At 41.1% G+C, this 22,123-nt stretch overlaps 1 protein-coding gene across 2 annotated transcripts in view; it reads left to right on the top strand.

Moving 5' to 3' along the window:
* Positions 1-22,123, top strand: part of LOC117722449 (adhesion G-protein coupled receptor F2) — a 49,165-nt gene that overhangs the window by 12,776 nt on the left and 14,266 nt on the right. The window contains exons 2-6 of one of the 2 annotated variants that reach the window (XM_034521617.2): positions 5,471-5,571; positions 9,929-9,971; positions 10,998-11,152; positions 12,141-12,380; positions 13,961-15,319. In XM_034521617.2, coding sequence (XP_034377508.1) covers positions 5,500-5,571; positions 9,929-9,971; positions 10,998-11,152; positions 12,141-12,380; positions 13,961-15,319 — 1,869 coding nt within the window. In that variant the 5' untranslated portion in view covers positions 5,471-5,499. Of the gene's footprint in view, positions 1-5,470; positions 5,572-9,928; positions 9,972-10,997; positions 11,153-12,140; positions 12,381-13,960; positions 15,368-22,123 lie in introns of those variants that run through there. The other variant, XM_076915232.1, reaches the window with a different exon arrangement.

Here is a 22,123-nt window from a genome sequence, read left to right as displayed (position 1 = left end):
AGGAAGTCAGAGTCTGAGGAAAGAGTAAGTAGGATGGGTAGGGCCGATGAGAACATCTCTGATGAGCAATGGGGAGCAAACCTGCTCATCTCCCCACTTCCCTGACACTGACATTTTGTTAAAAGCACAGTGTCAATGTACAAATACACATATTAAGGCTCTGATTTTTTTCTTTTTTTTAATCTGGGGATAGGTCTAGGGTCCTTATTCTAGCAGATGAGGAAATCTCTTGATCCTTTCCCCATTTCAGGAGGTATTCTAAACGTCTGATTTACATTTTCTTCAGCTGGCTGATGCTACAGTTTGAATGTCCTGCCCAAATCTGTACTGAAGTCATCTCTGAAGTGTACAGCAGAGCCCCACAACTAGCTTAAGACCTTTGTCTTGGAGTCTTGTTTTCCAATCTCTCCTGTGCTTCCCTCTCTGCTAAGCTATGGGAGAGTAGGAAGCTCTTTCCAGAACCCAGGGTAGGCTTTGATTGGTCCATTTTGGCCTTTGAGACATTTCGGGAGATTCTGCCTAATCTACAGAGAGTTAAAAAGGAGTGAAAAGAAAGTAACACTTACAAATTGTGCTTTTCTATGACATTCTATTCCATCTCAGAATTTTTAATTAAAAAATTTAATTTTTAAAAAATTTATTTCCTTAATGTGGCAGTCAGAAGATAACTTGGACAGGTCAGTTTTTCCCCCCTTTCCACCATTTGAGTGAGTTTAGGGAAATTATGTTTGAGTGCGCATGTTTGCCTAGCAAGCATCTGGTGGACTCAGCTACCATCCCAGCCCTATATTTTACATACATTATTAGTCTCTGTCCTTGCAGTGTCTGGATGACAGTAAATTGTCTTTGGTTTTGTGGTGACTCATGCCAAGGATGGTTCTCAGGACACACCTTGGTCAGCACCTGACGTAGATGCCACACACACATGCCTGAGTACTCTTCACATCTGCATGTTCATATGCTTTCAACACAGCTCGAATGCCATTCTCCAGGGAGCAAGTCCTTGTCTGCAATCCCAGGGCCTGGGATGGGCACCAGGGGCCCCATCACACATTAGCTTCCTTGAGGAGGGTGAGAGAAAAGTCATTGTGAATTAATTAATACTTACTGTATGTGTATGTATCTACCTACTACACACCCATGGCTTTTGACAAGAATGTAGAGATTGAGGCCCTGGCCATGGGGAAAGCTCTGGATATTCCAGTCATGCCTCTGTCCTGCAGCTTGCTGCTGCTTCTTGCTGCTTCTGAAACTTCTGCTTTCATGGTACTGAAAAGGGACTACTGGGTGCAGGTTAATAACTGTGTGCACACTGGGGAGAAGAATGCTTTCCTGCAAGTCCACATGAAAACATACTGCTCTGCTTAATGGGCAGCTCAGCTTAGTTCTATAAGCAAAACGCAAGAGAAGATCAACTTTAGGAAATATCTTTAACCTTGAGGAAAAGCTTAAGGAGGCACAGAAACTGTGAGGCGTTCTGTTCTTGAGGCAAGATGGCAGGCATTCCAGAGTCTAGTTTCTATGCACTACAAGGTACTCTTGGGTAATAAAGATGGTGTTAGAAAGTTCTGGACTCTCTGTAGCAATAGAACTATCAAACAAGCCACTCTGCAAAGTCCCATGAGAGCCGAGGGACAAGTACTTTTACACAAAGCAGGGATCCTTTTTGCCAGGCATAGAAACATATGTTCAGTAATAACCAAAACCATTTTTCATAAACATTATGCTAACTCTAACTCCTCTTTTTTTTTTTTTTTTTTAAAGATTTATTTGTTTTATGAGTACACTGTAGCTGTCTTCAGACACACCAGAAGAGGGCATTGGGTTCCATTATAGATGGTTGCACGCCACCATGTGGTTGCTGGGAACTGAACTCAGGACCTTTGGAAGAGCAGTCAGTGCTCTTAACCACTGAGCCATCTCTCCAGCCCCTGCTAACTCTAACTCTTTAAGAGTTAAAGTAAACCAGGTGGATGGCACCAACTTTACTTCCAGTACTCAGGAGGCAGAGGCAGGTGTATCTTTATGAGTTTGAGGCCAGCCTGGTCTATATAGCCAGTTGTAGGACAGCAAGAACTACGTAGAGAGATTTTTTCTTAAAAAAAAAAAGTTAAAGCAAAATGATATATAATTAAGGTTTTTATGTCTAATACATAATTTTAGGCAAGAAAAATAATTTCCATCTTGGTTTGTAGACCCAGATTGTCATTTTCTAAGAAACAACAAAGGTCTACTATGTCTACTTAAGTTTTTGGGTTGGGTAATGCCTCCCATCTCCCCTCCCCTTTGTCTCCCTCCCTTCCTTTCTTCCTTTATTTCTTTTTTCAGAGAGGGCCTAGCTATGTACTATAGGCTGGCCTTGAACTCTCACAGATCCTCCTGCCTCAGCTTCAATTACAGCTGAGAGCCACCACATCCAGCTCTATAACCCCTCATCATTTCTTAGAGCATTTGTAAAGTTTGTTTTACTTAGGATAAATATTTTTCTGTATTTTTGTAACTGTGTACATGTGTGTGTGCATATCTGTGCATACATCTGTGTGCGTATGTGAGCATGCATGTGGAGGTCAGAGGTAAACATCAGGCATCTTCCTCAACTGCTCTCTACCTTATTTTCATTTGTGTGTATGTATGTATATATGTGTGTGTATGTTTGCGTGTGTATGTATATATATGTGTATATGTGTGTGTACATTTGTGAGTATATGTATATATATGTGTGTGTGTACGTTTGCGTGTGTATGTATATATATGTATATATGTGTGTATACATTTGTGTGCATATATATATGTGTGTGTGTGTATGTATGTGTATGTGTGTATGTACACGGATGTGTGTGGGTACCTCTGCAAAGCAGAAAAAGGTATTGGATCCTCTGGAGTTGGAGTTACAGGCAGTTTGTGAGCTATATAGTCTGGGTACTGGGAACCCAGCTCTCGTCCTCTGAAAGAGCAGCAAGTGTTCCTAACTTCTGAGGCATCTTTTCAGTCCTCTATTTTTTTTTTTTTTTTTTTTTTTTTTTTTTGAGACGAGCTCTCTTACTGAAGCGGGAACTTGACAATTTGTTTGGTCCCACTGGCCAATGAGCCCAGGGACTCTTTTGTCTTTGACTCTCTAGTGTTGGGGTTATAGATGCCTGGAGCTGCTCTTGGTTTTCATCCGGGTGCTAGAAATTAAACTCAGCTTGTCATGCTTCCACGGCAAGCACCTTCTGGACTTAATCATCTTTCCAGTCTCTTAAGAGATTTCTGTTTCGGGTGAGTGGTTGTGGGGTTGTTGTTGTTGTTGTATGTAGAGATTGAACTTACAGCCTTGACCATGAAAATATGCTACTTCTGTGATATATCCCAAACTGATGACAAAATTTAAATATAAAGTTAGGTTAGAAATATTTAGGTTTCTTTTTAGGTTTTCTCAGAATCATGGCAACAAATGTATCGCAGCTTTCCTGTTTCTGCTTCAGCGTACTCAAAGCCCTGCTCCCTTGGAGATAGTCTGACCAATCACTAGCATGCATGCCTTTCCTATGGATTTGAACTCATATGTATCTATTTGAGCAACTTAGGATGAAATGAAAGATGTAAAAATTGCTGTGTGTTTACTGGGAACCGTGTGCCTCTGATGGCTGGTCTGGTTGCCCTTTTGTGTGAGAGCCATAAATGTACTAACAGAAAGCTGAAAGGTGTGCTGCAGATATTTTGCACAGTCACTAGATTTTTAGTAGAATCCCTGCTAGATTCATTTTTTTAGAGCAGAAAACATGAATAAATAAACCAATACAATTTCATCATTTAAGTAACGACATTTTTGCATGTGCTGCATGATTGGGTGGAAGAATTCTTTCTAGCTAGTGATAGTCAAGTAGCAAAAAATTAACTATTATGATAACCCCTAGCTTTGAAATAACAGCCAAGCTTTCTGAATCTTATTCTATCAATTATCTATCTACATCTGTCTGCCTACCTATCTATAATCTGTCTGTCTATCATCTATCTACCCACCTATCTATAATCTATCTATATATCATCTATCCACCAGATCTATAATCTATCTATATTCATAATCTACCTACCTACCTATCTATAATCTACCTATTTATAATCTATCTATCTATCTATCAATCAATCACCTATCTATAATCTACCTACTTATCTATCTTTAATCTATGTATTATCTATCCTCTACCTATCTATAATCTGTTTATCTACCTATCACCTATCTACCTACCTATCTATAATTGATCTATCTATCTATCTATCTATTATCTATCTATCTATCTATCTATCTATTATCTATCTATCTATCTATCTATCTATACTATCATCTGCCTGTCCATTTGTTTATCATCTATTTATCTTTATCCACTTATTGTCTATCTCTCTCTCTCTTTCTGTCTCTCTCTCTATTTATCCTATCATCTGTCTGTCCATTTGTTTATCATCTATTTATCTTTATCCATTTATTGTCTCTCTCTCTCTCTCTCTCTCTCGTATCAAGGGGTGCATGCCTTTGGGTACATGTTGGATCTTACTTTTTACAAGTTTTATATGGACATATATTAATTGTGCGTGATAATGGATTTATAAATGTAGTTTTCATTTATGTATACATTGAATTCTGATCATGCAAATTCTTTTATCTATGAGGCAGACATCTAACATCTTTCAATTACTGTCTCACCCAGGATGAAAATACTAACATTTAATGTTAATATTTTCAGGTGAATCCTTAACAATGGGTTCGATCCAATCCTCTGTTTCCCTTATGTCACTTGTTGGCTCTTCTCACCCATCTTTCTTTCTTCTTTTCCTCTCTTCCTGCCCTCTCCATCCCTTTCTTGTCTTCCACTGAGTATGTTCCTGTGTATATACTGTGTATATACTGTGTTCCATCACATACCAACGTTGTTGGAGATGGCAAGCAATTGGTTTAGTTTAGTTCTGTTAGACTGAGATCAATTGTAGAAACTGCTGTTTACTTAGGAAGACACACCTCTAGGGTTGAGGTGAAGAGAGATAATAGTGTAAGCCTTGAGCTTATTCTTCAAAGGTATTTCTAGGTCAAGCTCATCCACAAGAATCCCTACTCATCTTCTGGAGCCACCTACACAGTTCTCAGCCCTGTCTAACCCAGGGAGTGAGCTGTCATTCCCACTCTCTGTAAACAAGCTGTTACTTGTTACAGCCAGAAGGCCAGGTGAAATCCACCAAGCAGTTTTGTTTAGAGGGATTCCCAGCTAAGGTGTGCCATGCAAATCAACAACAGAGAACAGGGATAACCTGAGCCTCCCACCTGCAGCCACATGGTAATATTTGTGGTAGGACACGGAGCCATCACTGCTGACCAGAGAGAGCTACTTAGATGACACTGAATACAGAGTCAGTTCTTACAGATGGACTTTGCCTGAAGAGGCATGGTGCTATGACAACTTCAAACTGAAGACATTTTGCATTTCACTTATTTTTACAGAAGCAAGAACATCTGTCGTATGGAAGACAATGATTCCTGCATTTTGGTTGTGCTGCTTGGTACTTCTTTTGCCTACAGAATCCTGTAGGATATTATGCCAGGTAATAAAAGGGGAAGGGGGAAGAGTGGATGATGTGCTGGTGGGGAGAACAGATGAAAAAAAATCCACCAATTACCAGCTCTGTTGCCCGGGAGTTGAAGTCTAAGGAGAAGGTGGTAATGAAGGGGGCCAGCACAACCTGAAGAGATTACAAATACAGGGGACAGAACGGCCACTTTGCTCTGAATTTGTTTCATGTTAATTTCCCCCATCAGTTCCAGAATTCAAGGAAGCTGAGGTAACTCAAGGGTGATAAAGCACACCTCCATATTCTTGGGTATTACATCTTTCACTTCACACCTAGGATGCCGCTGGTTCCTGAGAGCCTTGAATAGTAGAGGTAGTGAAGAATTCCATGTTGACTAGGAGATAGTAGTGACAGCTAGCGAACACAATGAGGCATCATCCCATTCAACGTGGCAATGGCATTTCCTCTTAGAATCCTGGCAGAACAAAGGTGAAGCTTATAGCAATTTACTCTTTTAATTTCTGTTGGGGCCCTGAACTCTGTGGCTATTTGGGGGTACATTTTCCCTCTTGCCACGCATCACTTTAATTTTCCTTGTATTTATTTAAAATGAAATGTGAAGAAACATCGGGAAAGAGATGATTTAAAAGTATTTTGAGACTCTTGGGTAAAGGGTGCTATTATTTGACAGTAAGACCCGGCAGGCAGCTTTGAGACTTAGCTGGTGGAGCTCTCTTTATGGATAGAGGGGGTGAGGTACGTATTGTAGGATATGGTTCATATGAGATAAGTAATTGAAGAAGAGGAGTCTCCTTAGGAGAGAATAATTTTTGGAAGCTCTTGTCATGAGTTTCCCAAACAAGATTTACCATCAAATTAGTCCACCCTTCTTCTTTGCGACTCTCTTTACCCCCACATTGACCCAAAATCTGATTGCTGAGAGAAATTATTGACACTTTGGGAAGACATTTTGTTGTGGCTTCCTAATGCCCACAGTTTAGTACTGTCTTTGGTTTCCTTATCCTTGGTTTTCAATACAATGTGGAGTAGGTGGAACAGGGCGAACAGTTATTATTGCTATTGGTGGGGTCTCCCTGCCGGGAATACTCCGTCTTTTTCTTTCCATTGTATGAGTTTCTCAAGCTGCCAGGCTCTGTCCCTCTCGAGACTTTTCCTATGCACAGGGAAGCTCAGTGGTTTGACCGGGTTGCAGGTTAGCACCTTTTTGTGTAGCGTGAGGTTGAGGAATGTTGATATTTGAAGCGAAAGTCACCCACTTGGGATGCTACCTAGACATAAACTAACTGGAGGGACCAGAAATTACTTACCTCAGAAAATTAACCGGGATGAAGCCAGTCAGTTCTTTTACCCAAGAAAGTAGACTCTGAAGAATTTCTTCTTGACAGCATCCCATGGCCTTTGGCCCACACACCTAATTTACCAGCTGTGCTTTCTCTGCAGTTTGTTTTGTGACGAGGGCTCTTACATAGCTTTTGATTTTGGTATATCGCAGATCATGGCTATGTCAGTATGAGTTTTGGGTGACTTTAGAGGCCTTTAGTTCCTGCCACCCATCCCCTCTGCCTACTGAACCTAAACATGGTCTGACCTCTAACCTCTGGAAAGAGCCGTGCTGCAGCAATTAGGAGAACAAATTTCTAATCACAGGAATAGGAGGAATTCCCCACATGGCCTTCTCCAGGTCACCCATCTACGTTAATCTCTGCATTCTTGTTTCTAAAGATAAGAAAGTTGGACTGGACTACGAAGTCTTTAAGATCTCTAGAAATATTATTGTAGGCTTCTGGTTTACTGGAAGCAATGTAACTCTGTTGACTGAAACTCTCGGGATTTGTTCCCATGAATAAAAATGAGAGGCCACCATACCCTGGTGAGTACAAGGATATTCTCTTTCATGAATTCCTCACTCAGTGATTTCTTCTCAGCTACAGAGAGACCCCAAATGCCCAATTTAGATTCTCCATAGTTTTATTTGGTGGGAAAAAAAAAAAACAGGGAACATTCAGTCTTATTTTGGGATGACATAAGCAATATTATTTAATATTGTTAATAAAAATAAAATGAATCTCATGTGTCTGTCAAACAGCAATGTTCAGAAATTTTACTTCTTCTTCAATAGTTAAAATATTGGAATACAGGCTGGAGAGATGGCTCAGTGGTTAAGAGCACTGACTGCTGTTCCAGAGTTCCTGAGTTCAATTCCCAGCAACCAAATGGTAGCTCTACAAACATCTGTAATGGGATCTGATGCCCTCTAGTGTGTCTGAGACAGCTACAGTGTACTCACATACATTTATTTATTTAAATAAATGTTTAAAAAACAGAATATTGGAATACAAGTTGCAGCCATGGACAATGCTCTTCCCAGCCACTAGAGGGCACTTATTTAGTTCAGATATGGGAAGCCTCAGTTTTCCTATACACATATTAACATATGCAAGCCTGTATTTGTGAGTGTACACACGCATACCAACATGTTCTTACACAAGTATATATATATAAAAGACCTTGAGTAATTTTCTTAGAGCGTAAAGGAAGACGGCACACAATCATGTTTCTAAGAAACTTCAAGTTTAACTGGAAGGATACCATGGAAAAGACTAGAACGGTAGCAGGCCGGGTAAGCTGAGGCTGGCTAAGTAAGCAGTGGTGTATGCTAGTGTGGTTAATAAGTTCGTCAGAAGGCAGAGGAAAGGTTACGTCACCTAGAACTCAATCTGAAAAGACTGCTTTGCAGGGTGAAGCATGAGCTCGGTGTGACCACTGTTTGGCATCAGAATAACTACAGCAGCCAAATCATAAACAGATCTCACACATTTAAGGGTGGCCCTATGGGTTTCCCATGTGTGAACTTATTCTCCATAAATGCAGTAACACCTGCTCTGCTTTCCGATAGAGAAACAGAGACATAAATAGGTGAATTGTTTCTCTCAAGTGACACTGTTAGGATTTGAACTCTGGTAGGCTTTTTCTAGACCATACTCTCTCAGGATAGCCAGATCTGCATAGGTGGATGGGAGGCATGTGAGGGACTCCATCAAAGAAGATTAACGTAAAATACAAAATACAAAATGAAAGTGAGCGTTTTCTTAGAATGAGATAAAGAATCAAAATAAATTCCAAACAGAATTGCTAAAGGGATCCAGAAATCACTCAGTGTTATTCAGTAGTACATTCGGTGAAAATAATACTGGTAATAATTAATAATTCCTGAGCTGAAAGCTATACTTGTATTTTCTTCCATTTTGCGTACTAGTGAGTTTATAATTTCTTCTATATATAAGAATAGAAAGATCATCCTTTTATTTTAAAAATCTTTTTTCTAACATTTATTGTATGTATATGGATGTTTTGTCTGCATGTATATCTATGCACCATGTGTGTGCCTGGTGCCCTAGGAGGCCCTGGAGCTGTGGTTACAGATGGCTGTGAGCTCCCATGTAGGTGGTTGGAATTGAACCAGGGTCCTCTGGAAGAGCAGCTGGTGCCCTTACTAGTTGAGTCATCTCTGCTTCTCCCTGTTCTTTTCTTTTGCATCACCCTATACATTTTATTGTTGCTAGTTAGGAAATAACACTTTTCCCCCGCTTGTTATTAGCAGTTTTATGTGAATATGTGAGATTTCTATAAAAGTTGGGAAAACTTCCAGTTTCTTTCTATAGAGTTGCAAGAGGTCACAGCACTTAACATTATTATTCCTCCGTGGGCCCCTATAAATAATTTTGGATTAATGCCATGTAAGCATCAATGTTCTTATAATTTAGAAGTGACTATGAACTACATGAGTATATCCTGCTAAATCCAGTGAAATGTATTCCCTACTTATCTCCTTGTCTGGATTTCATTAATAAATGCACCACTCTAGAGATACCCCAAACAGGATAGAGTGTGAAGGGGGGAGGGACAACATAGAGCAACCAAAAAAAAAAAAAAAAAAAAAAAAAAAAAGATAGTCTCAACAGATGGCAGGCAGTTAGACTATTTTGTCCTTGAAAATTGGATAAATATGATCATGTGAACATGTGATCATGTGGCATGATCTCTCATAATTCAATGGGGCCCATACAAGCAAAGTAAGCCTCCATTAACTTTCCAGGAAATGTCTCTCTGCCCATAGGGTGATTTCTGTTCAGGGTATAAACCGTAATGATAGGGAATTATGATTGGGAGGAGGGGCCAGTCCTACTTTCTGGCACTGGTGGGAAATGTGGAAGGAAAAGTCATCAGGCCAGTTGCGACATCTGGGCTTTGGTGGCTGTGTGCATCACAGCTGACTCAGACCTGGTGGTTTGTCTGTGACTAAAATGAGCCAACGGTTTTACATGCTGACACTTGATTTTGCTGTGAATTTTGATTTTTCTCTTTCCAGGCCGCCAGCAAAAGCAAGGAGAATGTGATGTCCAGGCCACATGGTATGTTGGCAGCATTACCAACTGCACAGAAGTTGGATCGTCTGTTGTGATGGCAGGCTACCCTCAGGCCGCTGGCTCATGGCATGAGAGATGAGACACCTTGATAGATTACATTTGTACTTGGATTATTTACATTTTTTTGTGTTGTTTTTTTTTTTTTTTTTTTTTTTTTTTTTTGATTTTTCGAGACATGGTTTCTCTGTGTAGCCCTGGCTGTCCTGGAACTCACTCTGTAGACCAGGCTGTCCTGGAACTCAGAAATCCACCTGCCTCTGCCTCCCAAGTGCTGGGATTAAAGGTGTGTGCCACCACTGCCTGAACACCTGGATTTTAGAAGCAATATACATAATTGACAGTATGTGAACTAATCTAATTAATTTTTTTTTGAGACAGGGCTTCTCGGTGAAGCCCTGATTGGCCTGGAACTCAGAGTTCTGCCTGCCTCTGCCTCCCAAGTGCTGGGATTAAAGGCGTGTGCCACCACTGCAGGCCTGATCTGTTGTGTCTTATCTTCTCAGCATCCTCTGTTCCTCTAGTCTCAGACTTCGTTGTTATAGAATTCTCATCAAGCTAATTCAAACCAGGGCAGTGACTAGGATGGGTCTCACTGACCATGGGGCTTTCTATAATGCTCTGGATTAGAAGCAGGGGGAGTGGATTCCAAACTAGAGCTGACCTGATTATCTCTAGGACTATGAGAAAGTCTTTAGGGGTCTCTATGGACATGGGAGGGTGACTCAGAATAGCCCAAGGGCTCTTCCTTCTTACTTAATGGGAGGAGTTTACACTTGAGACAGTTTTATACATGGAAATTTGGTGTGTGGTTCTGTCAGAAACAGCAGGATCCTGTTTCAGAACCATGTTATGACTACTAACACATTTTTAATCATCTTCAGTTTTGCCAAGATGCCCATGTGTACAGAATGGGATGTGCCTTTGCAACAGCGACACCTTACTGACCGGTAGATGCAGCCACGGCCGACCTCAGACCTTTCTATCTGATACGGCTGTCTTTTATTTTCCCAGGTGTCTGTGATGGTGTCTGTAAGAACAATGCCACTCCCTGCTTTCAGTCTTGTCCTCCAAACAGTGAGGGCAACATGAAATTTGCCTGTAAGGCCAAGAAATGGCACAAAGTCACTGAGACCTGCCATACGCTTAATGCCCACAGCATCTTTGAGGTAATGTCCTTTCTCCTGTATCATGGAGTCTCCTGTGAGCTCTCTGAGTAAAGTGGGGCTGCAGAAGGGGGAGAAGACAGGCTTCCACAGCAGCAATCGGTCATTTGTCCGCGAGTGTATAAGTACATGCCTATTTCCTTTCCCTTCACGTTGGGGATCTGAAAGTAGAGTGTATCTTTTCCCACACAGGCGGGTTAGGAGCCTGGTCATTTGGGCAGAGCAGAGAGAGGCATCTCGAGTTGCCACTGTCAACTTCTCTGTGTTTGCCTCCAGCCTTTAAAATAACCCAAAGCTTTGGTACTCCCAGTGCATTTCACTGACTAGTCAACCCCGCCACCCCGGCCCCGCTCCAACTTGTCAGATCCATGAAATTTGGGCGGTACCTCAGACTTCACTAGATGAGAAGCTGCAGCTCTATCAGGATCTTCATAAGATGTGGAGACCTGCAAAGGCACCAGGTTTCCAGGAGTTGAAGTTGTAGATAGCTGTGAGCTACCCGGCGTGGGAAATGAACTGTGAGTCCTCTGGTAGAATAGCACTTGCTCTTAACTACAGAGCCTGCTATTAAAAAAAAAAAAAATCCAAAACCCAAACCAACCAACCAAATAAAAATGGCATCGCTTGGTTCATCTCTTGGGAATATAAAAGTAAGTTAAGTGGCAATAATAATCCATATGAATATATAAGATATACACAAAATGTATATAAGCAGGGAGTGTCTGAAGCGATGTGTTAAAGAAAACAGGTGCACTTTCAGAAGATCAGATTAGGGAGCCATTTCCATTGGGAAATTCAGAATTATATTTTACTTTATACATCTTGGTGTTGGTCAAGCTATTTTATCCTAGATGCAAGTTTGGAAATGACAAATCAAAGCATATTGTGTGCTACTCAATTGTATGATAGGGCTCTCCTAAATTCTATCAGAAGTCCCTTTGCATTGAACACAGACAAATAAAGGATTCCTTCACTTTGCTCCTGTTTTCAGGAGGATAAGGAATTATATTCAGTACAATCATCTGAATCAACTACACGTACACACATGTTTCAAAGAGAATCTAAAACCATAATGGATACATTGATGCAAATGTGTCCAAAGGATTTGTCTTGTATGATCAAAGGCATTAAGAATTCTCCTTGGATGCCGGGGAACATTGCCGTGGTGGTACAGCTCTTACATAACATCTCAACAACGCTAACCAAAGACGTCAATGAGGAAAAGATGCAGGTGAGTGGCCTTGCAGACCCAACAGTGGGTTATCTCTTTGGGGGAAGGAACTTAGGTTAGTTGGAATACCCTCTGAGCTTCCCAGGGATTGGGAACTACTTTCCCCACCTCAGTATTTCTAATGTCCCACATAGTCAGCACTCAATGAATCTTATGGAATGAAGAACAGTAAACAAAAGAATAAAATTAACATATTGGGTCAAGACACATTAATAGAGATTAGTTATACCGCTTGGTTAATTAATACCAATTGGTTCTGTGGTAGGCTTTATTTATTTTTATTTCCCCCAGGGTCTGTGTCTGTGATGGCTTGAGTCTGTGAGGGGCTGAGTCCCTGAGATGTTGAGTCTTTGAAGGGTTGACTCTACAAGGGGAAGATTCTGTGAGGGCCCAAGGCTGTGAAGGGCTGATTCTATGACTGCTTGTGTCTTTAAAGGTCAAGGTCTACAAGGGGTTAAGTCTGTTCTGTGAGGTTCAGTGTCAGTTAGGAGCCAGAGTCTGCTTTTCTAAAGCACATGTAAGCTACTGAAAATGTTGAAGAAATATTGGTGGTTATGCACAAGAAAGGACTTATATTCTTTGTGAGTTAGAACAAGTCGCTAAAATGGGAACTAGTTGAACATAAAACAAGTGGCCAAACCTTTGGACTAAGTGTAAAATGAAACTGGATTCATTTCTTCATTTTGAGGCTTAAAGTAGAGTAGTGAAGGAGGACTCAGCTTCTGAGGTCACGTCCCAGTTTTCAGTGTATTTCTATACAGGGTCCTACGATGTGCCTGGCAACAGATGTCAACTACATTATGGGTACTCTGACAGGTCAATTGGGTGCATGTAAAAGCTGCATACCTTCAGCTCTTACAGGAAGGCATTGAACAAATAGGAAGAAAGCAAGGCAGGGAATTGCTTTGCAGACAAATCCTTTAAATGGTATGCAATGGTGTGTGTGTGTGTACTCATGTGTGGAGGTCAGAGGTCAATGCCAAATGTCTTTTTAAGTTTCTTTCCATCTTTTTTTTTTTTTTTTTTTTCCAAGTCTCTTGCTCATCTTGCAGATCATTGATTTGGATATATTGACTGGCCAAATGAGCTTCTGGGGTTCACCTGTCTTTGCCTCCCCACTTTTGGGATTACAAATGTGCCATATTCTCCCTCTTCTACATGGGTGCTGGGGATCTGAACTCATGTCAGCATGCTTGTAATGTCAAGGCCTTTAGTGACTGAGCTGTTTCTGAGCCCCTGTCCAACCTTCTGACATTGTGATATGGTATTGTCATCTACAAATTAGTTGGACTGCATTTTTAGCTATTACGGGATGCATGCAGCCTGTGGGCCACAATTTGGACATACCTGCAAGTAAACTTAAGCTGTACTGTATAAACAAGTCACCCAGGGGTTCAATTAAGATATGGACTGCGACCCACTGAGTTTGGGGTGAGGTGTGAGAGTCTCTATTTCCAAGGGGGTGTATGGTGGAGTACCTACACTGCTGGTTAGGGGACCATACTTCGTAAAAGCAAGTCTTGTATGTCTTGGGAGTTTCAAAGAGTGGCTCACGACTAATGCCGGTTCTTCTTTGGCAGAGTTACAGCATCATAGCCAACCATATTCTTAACAGTAAATGCATATCAAATTGGACCTTCATCCAAGACAGAAACAGCAGCTGTGTCTTGCTTCAATCAATCAATTCATTTGCCAGCAAGTTATTTATGAAGGACCATCTCGACATACCGCATGTCTTCATTCATACCATGGGTACTGTCGTGTCCAGGGGCAGGCCTGGGAGGAATTTCACGTTCTCAATGCGAATTAATGATACGAATGATAATGTCACTGGGAGGGTCCTGCTTAACACTGAAGAGCTTCAGAAGGTACCCTCTGCTTTCCAGGTCATCAGTATTGCTTTCCCAACTCTTGGGGCCATTCTGGAGGCCAGTCTTTTGGAAAATATGACCGTGAATGGGCTCGTCTTGTCTGTCATTTTGCCTAAGGAGCTTAAAAACATCTCATTGATATTTGAAAAGATCAGAAAATCTGGAGAGAGGAAGTCCCAGTGTGTGGGCTGGCACTCCCTGGAGAGCAGATGGGACCAGAGCGCTTGTAAAATGATTCGAGAAAACTCCCGGCAAGCTGTTTGCCATTGTCGGCCGAACAAGTTAGTTACTTCTTTCTCCATTCTAATGTCTCCCAACACCTTGGAGAGCCCAGTTCTAACTTATATCACATACATGGGCCTGGGCATTTCTATCTGTAGCTTGATCATCTGCCTGGCCATTGAGGCCTTGGTCTGGAGTCAAGTGACAAAGACAGAGATCTCATATTTACGTCACCTCTGCATCGCTAACATTGCAGTCACCTTGCTGATGGCTGATGCGTGGTTCATCGTGGCTTCTTTCCTCAGTGGCCCAATCTTACACCACAATGGATGTGTGGCTGCAACATTCTTCGTTCACTTCTTTTACCTGTCTGTGTTTTTCTGGATGCTCGCCAAGGCTCTTCTCATCCTCTATGGAATTCTCATCGTGTTCCACACTCTGCCCAAGTCATGCCTGGTGGCCTCTCTGTTTTCCGTGGGCTATGGGTGCCCTTTGATCATTGCTGTTATCACACTTGCTGTTACAGAGCCTGGAAAAGGCTACCTCCGGCCTGAGGCCTGCTGGCTTAACTGGGACACGACCAAGGCTCTCCTGGCCTTTGTAGTCCCAGCTCTGACCATTGTTGTAGTAAACCTGATTACAGTCACACTGGTCATCATCAAGACTCAGAGAGCTGCCATTGGTAGTTCCATGTTCCAGGAAGTAAGAGCCATTGTGAGGATCTGTAAGAACATTGCCATCCTCACACCATTGCTGGGGCTGACATGGGGATTCGGAATAGCCACAGTCATTGATGGCCGCTCCCTGGTCTTCCATATTATCTTCTCCTTACTCAATGCACTGCAGGTAAGTCCAGATGCTGCGATAGAGTCTGAATCGGGAGAGTGTGTGTAGCGGTTTTGTGGGTAGGAGCTCACGTATCACGCTTTAGTAAGACAATGAGATAGACAAAAATACGTGCTTCAGAAAGGCCTGGACTTGAATTCTGACTCTCTTATCTACTGAGAACACGTAGCATGATCTTTGTATGTTTAGTTTTTTTTGCAAGCATGTTTTTCTCATCCAGGAAGAGAGCGTAATGCTGCCATTTCCAAGAGGTGCTTAGAAAGTGAAAGTTCAGATATTAAAATTAGGTACTAAAGACCATAAACTCCTGTTAATAGGTTGAGGATTTTTTTTTTTTTTTTTGAGATGAGTTTTGTGTATCCCAGGCTGGCCTTGCACGCACTATGACCTTAAACTTCTGTTCGTTCTGTCTGCATCTCCCAGGTATAGGGATTGCAGGTGTGTACAGCCACGCACCATTTATGAGGTTCTGGACATCCAACCCAGGGCTTCAGGCACGCTTGGCAAATACTCTGCCAACAGAGCTGTATCCCCAGCCCTGAGTTGTTACTGTTTAGAAATTAGTTGATCACCTCTTCTAAAATTTAGTCTTGGAGCTGGAGGTGCTATGTCTTTATGTCTGTAGTATTTTTTTTTTTTTTTTGCTACTTAGAGTTTTTAGACAGGTATGGATGCCACCTTATTTGAACAAGGCAAGCTATACAAAGAGGCTTTAGTGATCATTTCTTTCCACTCTCTTCATGCTTGATGGATTAAGAAATGCTCACAGTTTCATGTGTATCCTTTCCAGATTCTGTATGCTAATACAAATATACACTTACTAGAAGAATTCAAAACGTGTGTAGATTATTATGTACCTTTCAAGCGTATATGATATTGGTGGTCAAAGTCAGGGCCACTGGGGTTTGGTGGATCCTGCTTTACCCACTGAACTACATCATAGCTATTATACAGCTTTTCTTGACACTGAAAATCATATTTTATTCTTTGCCGGTTGTGTCTATGTATAGTTAATGTCTAGGATAGTACTTGCTATTTAACATTTTACTTCTTGATAGAAATTAAACATATTGAATGTAAAGATTACAAGCAATTAGAAAGAAAACTTTTAGTTTCCCAAAGAGCTATACTTTTCTTTTTGAGTGTGTGGAGTAGGCAGGAGAAGTATTTTCAAATATATGTTTTACCCAATTGGTAACAGAGACTTTAAGTCAGGTTATCTACTCATTTTCCTATTTTAAAATGTGAATATAAATGATTCATTTTATAGTAAATATTTGATGCTTTGGATAGCACCTTAAAAAGTAGGACATATATAACATTCTAAATCTTGGCTATTTTCTACATTTCAATAGAAAGCCTAGATTTATAGTGATATTAGTAATTATCAAGCCATTATAAACCTTTACAAAACTAGTCATCGATGGGACTGAGGTAAGACTCTAGCATTTCTAACTTTCAGCTTAACACATCCTCAGTTTATTCTTCATACGTCCTGTCTTAGTGGGGGTTTCATTGGTGTGAGAAGACACCATGGCAGCTCTTATAAAGGGTAATATTTATTTAATATTTATTGGTGCTGGCTTACAATTTCCAAGGTTTAATGCATTATCATCATGGCAAAAAATATAGCAGCATCTAAGCAGATGCCATGCTAAAGAAGAAACTGAAAGTTTTACATCTTGATCCATCTGCAGCAGACGAGGACTGTTTGACACACTGGTCAGACTCGAACTTACTTCTTTAAATTTGTTTTTATTTTATGTGCATTGGTGTTTTGCCTGCATGGATGTCTTTGTGAGGGTGTCAGATCTTGGAGTTACAAACAGTCTTGAGTCTCCACACCAGTGCTGGGAATTGAACCTGGGTCCTCTGGAAGAGCAGCCAGTGCTCTTAACTGCTAAGCTGTCTCTCCAGCTACCCCCCAGACTTGAGCTTGTAAGACCTTAAAGCCTGCTCTCAGTAAGACACTTCCTCCAGCAAGGCCACACCTACTCCAACAAGGTTACACCTCCTAATAGCGCCATTCACTATGAGATAAACATATTTAAACACATGAGTCAGTGGGGGCCATTTCTACTCAAACCACCACTAACCCTTAATAAACACTGGTGTCACTCTACAACAGTTTCTTTCCTTGCTCCCCTCGGGCTACCTGACCGTGTCTCTTGTTTTAGATTGGATTGTGAGCACTTGTGTTTTGATATCGTGGGCGTTTTCACTTGTAATAGGATCAACTTGAAACTCAAGTCGTTTTCTGCCTCGATTCCTGGCAAGGAGAAGGATGAAGTCATTGAGGTGCCAGTATCCGTGAGGTAGTGACCAGCTGCCAACTGGTGTGAGTGAGGGCTAGACACTGTCTGCTTGGAGGTAGTGCTAAACTGGCTCAGACTGGCTCGGGGAAGCTGTCTTATATTTTAGGAATTTTGTGAGCTGGTTACGGACACAGCCATCAGGAAAATTCAATGACACAGATTTACAAGGAAATGAAGGAGAATAAACAACAGTCAATAGTCATACATCCCCCAAACGTCTTTGTCCGATTTATTTACTTATGTGTTTCATCATTTATTTGCCTATCTTTGAATCAGGACCTCCTAGGATGCTCAGGGAGGGAGGAGAGGGAGGAGGGCATGGATCCACATCAGTCAGATACAACCAACAGAATGAGAAGCAGCAGCAAATGTGGAGCTTGGGCTGAGAAGAAGAGAGAGGCAGCTGAGGTAGACTGAGAGGAATTCTAAAATAGCCTGGGAGGGCAGAAGATAGAGGAGGCAGGTCCTTTTAAAGCTTTTCTGATTCCAGTTCTACAGAAATATCCCTATTGAGTGACAGCCTGGCCAGCCTTTTGACTGTGGAAATACTGGTATGGAGCCAGCGGCTGCCTCGGGTTCACAGTTCACAGTCACTGCTGCCCCTATTCTCACCCCTGTTTACTGAGGGCTATGGGCTGGGTGGGATTTTGGGAGAACCCATCTCCCAAAGATATTTTAGTAAGAGGATTTTTTTTTTTTTCCCCGATAGCAAGTCTTTATTAGATGTGTATGTCAGGACAGAGTACAGAGTCTTTTGTCACAGCTGTGGTTTTTTTTTTTTTTTTTTAATGAATATTTTTTTTTATTTTTTTTTATTTTTTTATTAGATATTTTATTTATACTTCAGATGCCATCCCCTTTCCCCATTCCCCCCCCCTTAGAAAACCCCTATCCCATGCCCCCTTTTCCTTTTTGCATTTATACATTTTTAAAAAAATAATGTTAATCATAAGCGTTATAAGTTTGGAATTGTTCAATCAGAGGTGTAACCCACTGACCAATCTAGATATAACAACTATCTTTGACTGGTGGAGATACATGAATATCTGCCTCCCTGTCTCCCCCCTCTTTCTCTCTTTCATCACCTAGCTTCTCCTCTCCTCCTTCTCCTCTTACTCCTTTTCTTCCTCTCAGAACTCCTCCTACCTTAACTCCTCCTACACATCACCCTTCCTGTTAAAATGAAACTTTTCTCTCAAAATACAATTAGAGCATAATTATGCCAATTTGTACCAGTGAGGTACAAGATAGTCCTAATACCCCATCCATCCTTTTGTTGACTAACCAGCACCTCTGTCATTTATCCTAACTAAAACATTTAGTTCTGAACCTGGCTTTAGGATGAATGTCAGCTGACGACCATCCACTCAAATCTTTTCTCTTATGGTAAATAGCTGTAAGTTTTCAACCCCATCAGAAATCCAGAATGACTGAGTTAACTATAATTGTGGGAAGCACAAAGCATAGCTTCTAAAACTTAGCCAATTTATAGAGACCTCTGAGCACCTGAAAAGCCCCTATACTACCGAACGTTGGAGCATCAAATCTTCAGCCTTCTGGCCCAGAATCATCTGACAGACCTTGGTGATGAAGGATTATTAAGGACTGATTACTCTGTCTAGGCAGATATAATCAGTCGACTATTCTGCATGTGTGTCCTTTTCTGGACAGTAATTTGTCTGTAGATGGAGAGAGGCAATTCTTGCCTAGTGGCTGTTACCACACAACTGGAGTAACTCCAAGGATGCTCAATTTCTTCTTAGAATCCACGACAGGAAGCTGTCAGGAGCAGACAGGTCTCTAATCAATATGAACATTAATATATAAATATTTGTAGCATCAGTTCTATGGACTTCTGATGTTTTGAAAACCAACTATCCATGTAAGGTAACCTGGACTGTTGTCTGTTCACTCCTCTCAGCTATTTCTAAATAAAATATGGGAAACACCCTAACAATAAACTCAAAAATATGAATTTGCTATAGTCCCTTAACTCATAGGTTAAGCGTCCCAAATCAGTTAAAAAGGTTAAAAAAGGGTTGGGTCTAGGCATTGTATTCCTAAATGTGTTATACAGGCACAATGCCCATGAGCGTATCAATATTCATCTCATTTTTATATTAATAAGAGGCTCGTACCAATGAAAACCTTAAATTTGAGATCAAAGTAAATTTTGTACCATTTAAGAAATTATAACTTCATCTTGATAATAATTATACAGATTTCTACCAGTAGGTTATGGCTATGCAATAAGTCCTAGCTAATCCCCCCTGTTCCAACAAAACCACTACTTGTCCCTAGAAAGACAGACCATTATTAACCACATTAGTCCCCAAGCTCAGGGAATAGGGGCGCTGACTCTTCTTTAACTTCTTCATGCTGATTAAGAGCATTGAGATTTTAGAAGAGGGGTGGGGGGGAAGAGTAAGTTGATAAGCCTCTAATGCTGTGTCTTCACTGAATCCAGATGGAATTCCAGGACATCAGAGGTTTGGGCAGGTCTGCTCAGTATGCTTGATGAGTAGATACACCAAGGCTGTGTATTCTGCAATATACAATTCTCAGAACAAGTTTTAGTATCAAGAAAAAAAAATTTCCCACCCCCAGGGGGCTGACATTTTTTTTTAAAGATGTTGGTTCTGAAGACTTTTTTTCCCCGCTTGTTAAAATTGGTTGTAGTATTTACATTTCAGATTTTATCCTCTTAGCCTACTTCCTCCCACCACCCAGAAACCTCCTATCCCATCCCCCTCCTCATGCTTCCATGAGGCAGTGACTGCACCTACCCCCCCCCCACTATCCTCTCCCCACCCTCACATCATCCACCCCCCCACTGTGTGTTCATTTTTTTTTTTTTATGGGACCAAGAAACTCCTCTCCCACCTATGTCCGACAAGGCCATCCTCCCCTACATATACCTCTGGAGTCTTGGGTCCCTCCCTATGTGTCCATGTTTTGTTTCCCTATTGGCTCCCTTGAGCATTTTTGTTTCTCGTTCTAAGTAGAACTGAGGCATCCCCTCTTGGTCTTCCTTCTTCATGAGCTTCATGTGGTCTGTGGGTTGAGTCTTCACTAATCCAAGCTTTTGGGCTAACATCCGTGGAGATATGTTTGTGTAACTATCTTCTTTTGGGGTTTTTGGAAGATTACTTTCTTGCTTTTTCTAGGTTATAGTTTCCCTCCTTGTGTTGGAGTTTTCCACCAATTATTCTTTGAAGTGCTAGTTTTGTGTTGAGATACTGTGTAAATTTGGATTTGTCATGGAATATTTTGGTTTCTCCATCAATAATGATTGACAGTTTTGCTGGGTATAGTAGTCTGGGCTGGCATTTGTGTTCTCTTAGGGTCTGTATGATATTGGTCCAGGATCTTCTGGCTTTTATGGTCTCTGGTGAGAAGTCTGTTGTAATTCTTATAGGTCTGCCTTTATACATTACTTTGCCTTTTCCCCTTACTGCTTTTAGTATTTTTTCTTTGTTTTGTACATTTGATGTTTTGACTATTATATGGCGGGAAGTATTTCTTTTCTGGTCTAAACTATTTGGAGTTCTGTAAGCTTCTTGTATATTTATGGACATCTCTTTCTTTAGGTTAGGGAAGTTTTCCTCTATAATTTTGTTGAGGATATTTACTGGTCCTTTTAGTTGGGAGTCTTCCCCCTCATCTATACCTATTATCCTTAGGTTTGGCCTTCTCATTGTGTCTTGGATTTCTTGTATATTTTGGGTTAGTAGCTTTTTGTATTTTGCATTTTCTTTGACAGTTGTGTCAATGTTTTCCATGGTATCTTCTGCACATGAGATTCTCTCTTCCATCTCTTGTATTCTGTTGGTGATACTTGTGTCTATGACTCCTGATCTTTTTTTTAGGTTTTCTATCTCCAGGGCAATGTCCCTTTGTGATTTCTTTATTGTTTCTACTTCCATTTTTAGATCCTGCATGGTTCTGTTTAATTCCTTTTCCCGTTTGGTTGCATTTTCTTGCAATTCCTTAAGGGATTTTTGTGTTTCCTCTTTAAGGGTTTCTATCTGTCTACCAGTGCTCTCCTTAAGTTCTTTGAGAGCATTATTTATGTCTTTCTTAAAGCCTTCTATCATCATCATGAGAAGTGATTTTAATTCTGATTCCTGCTTTTCTGGTGTGATGGGGTGTTCAGGGCTTGCTCTGATGGGGGAGCTGGGTTCTGATGATGCCATGTAACTTTGGTTTCTGTTGCTTATGTTCTTGCTCTTGCCTTTTGCCATCTGGTTAACTCTAGTGCTGCCTGTACTTGCTGTCTCTGACTGAAGCCTGTCTTTCTAGTTATCTAGCTTGTGTTTGATCTCCTAGGGTCCAGATGTCTCTGTGATCTTTTCCAGCTGTACTGATTATAGTGGTACCTCTAGGATGCCTCGGGATATGGTGCCTCCAAGGTAGTAGTCCAGCTAGGTGTCTGCTGTTCTGGGTGCAGTGTCTCCTCTAGAATATCTCAGGATATGTTGTCTGAAGC

The sequence above is a fragment of the Arvicanthis niloticus genome, chromosome 17 (genome assembly GCF_011762505.2).
Source record: "Arvicanthis niloticus isolate mArvNil1 chromosome 17, mArvNil1.pat.X, whole genome shotgun sequence".
Lineage (NCBI taxonomy): Eukaryota > Metazoa > Chordata > Mammalia > Rodentia > Muridae > Arvicanthis > Arvicanthis niloticus.
Note: the sequence above shows the minus strand (reverse complement) of the source record. Positions and strands in the feature narration are given on the sequence as shown.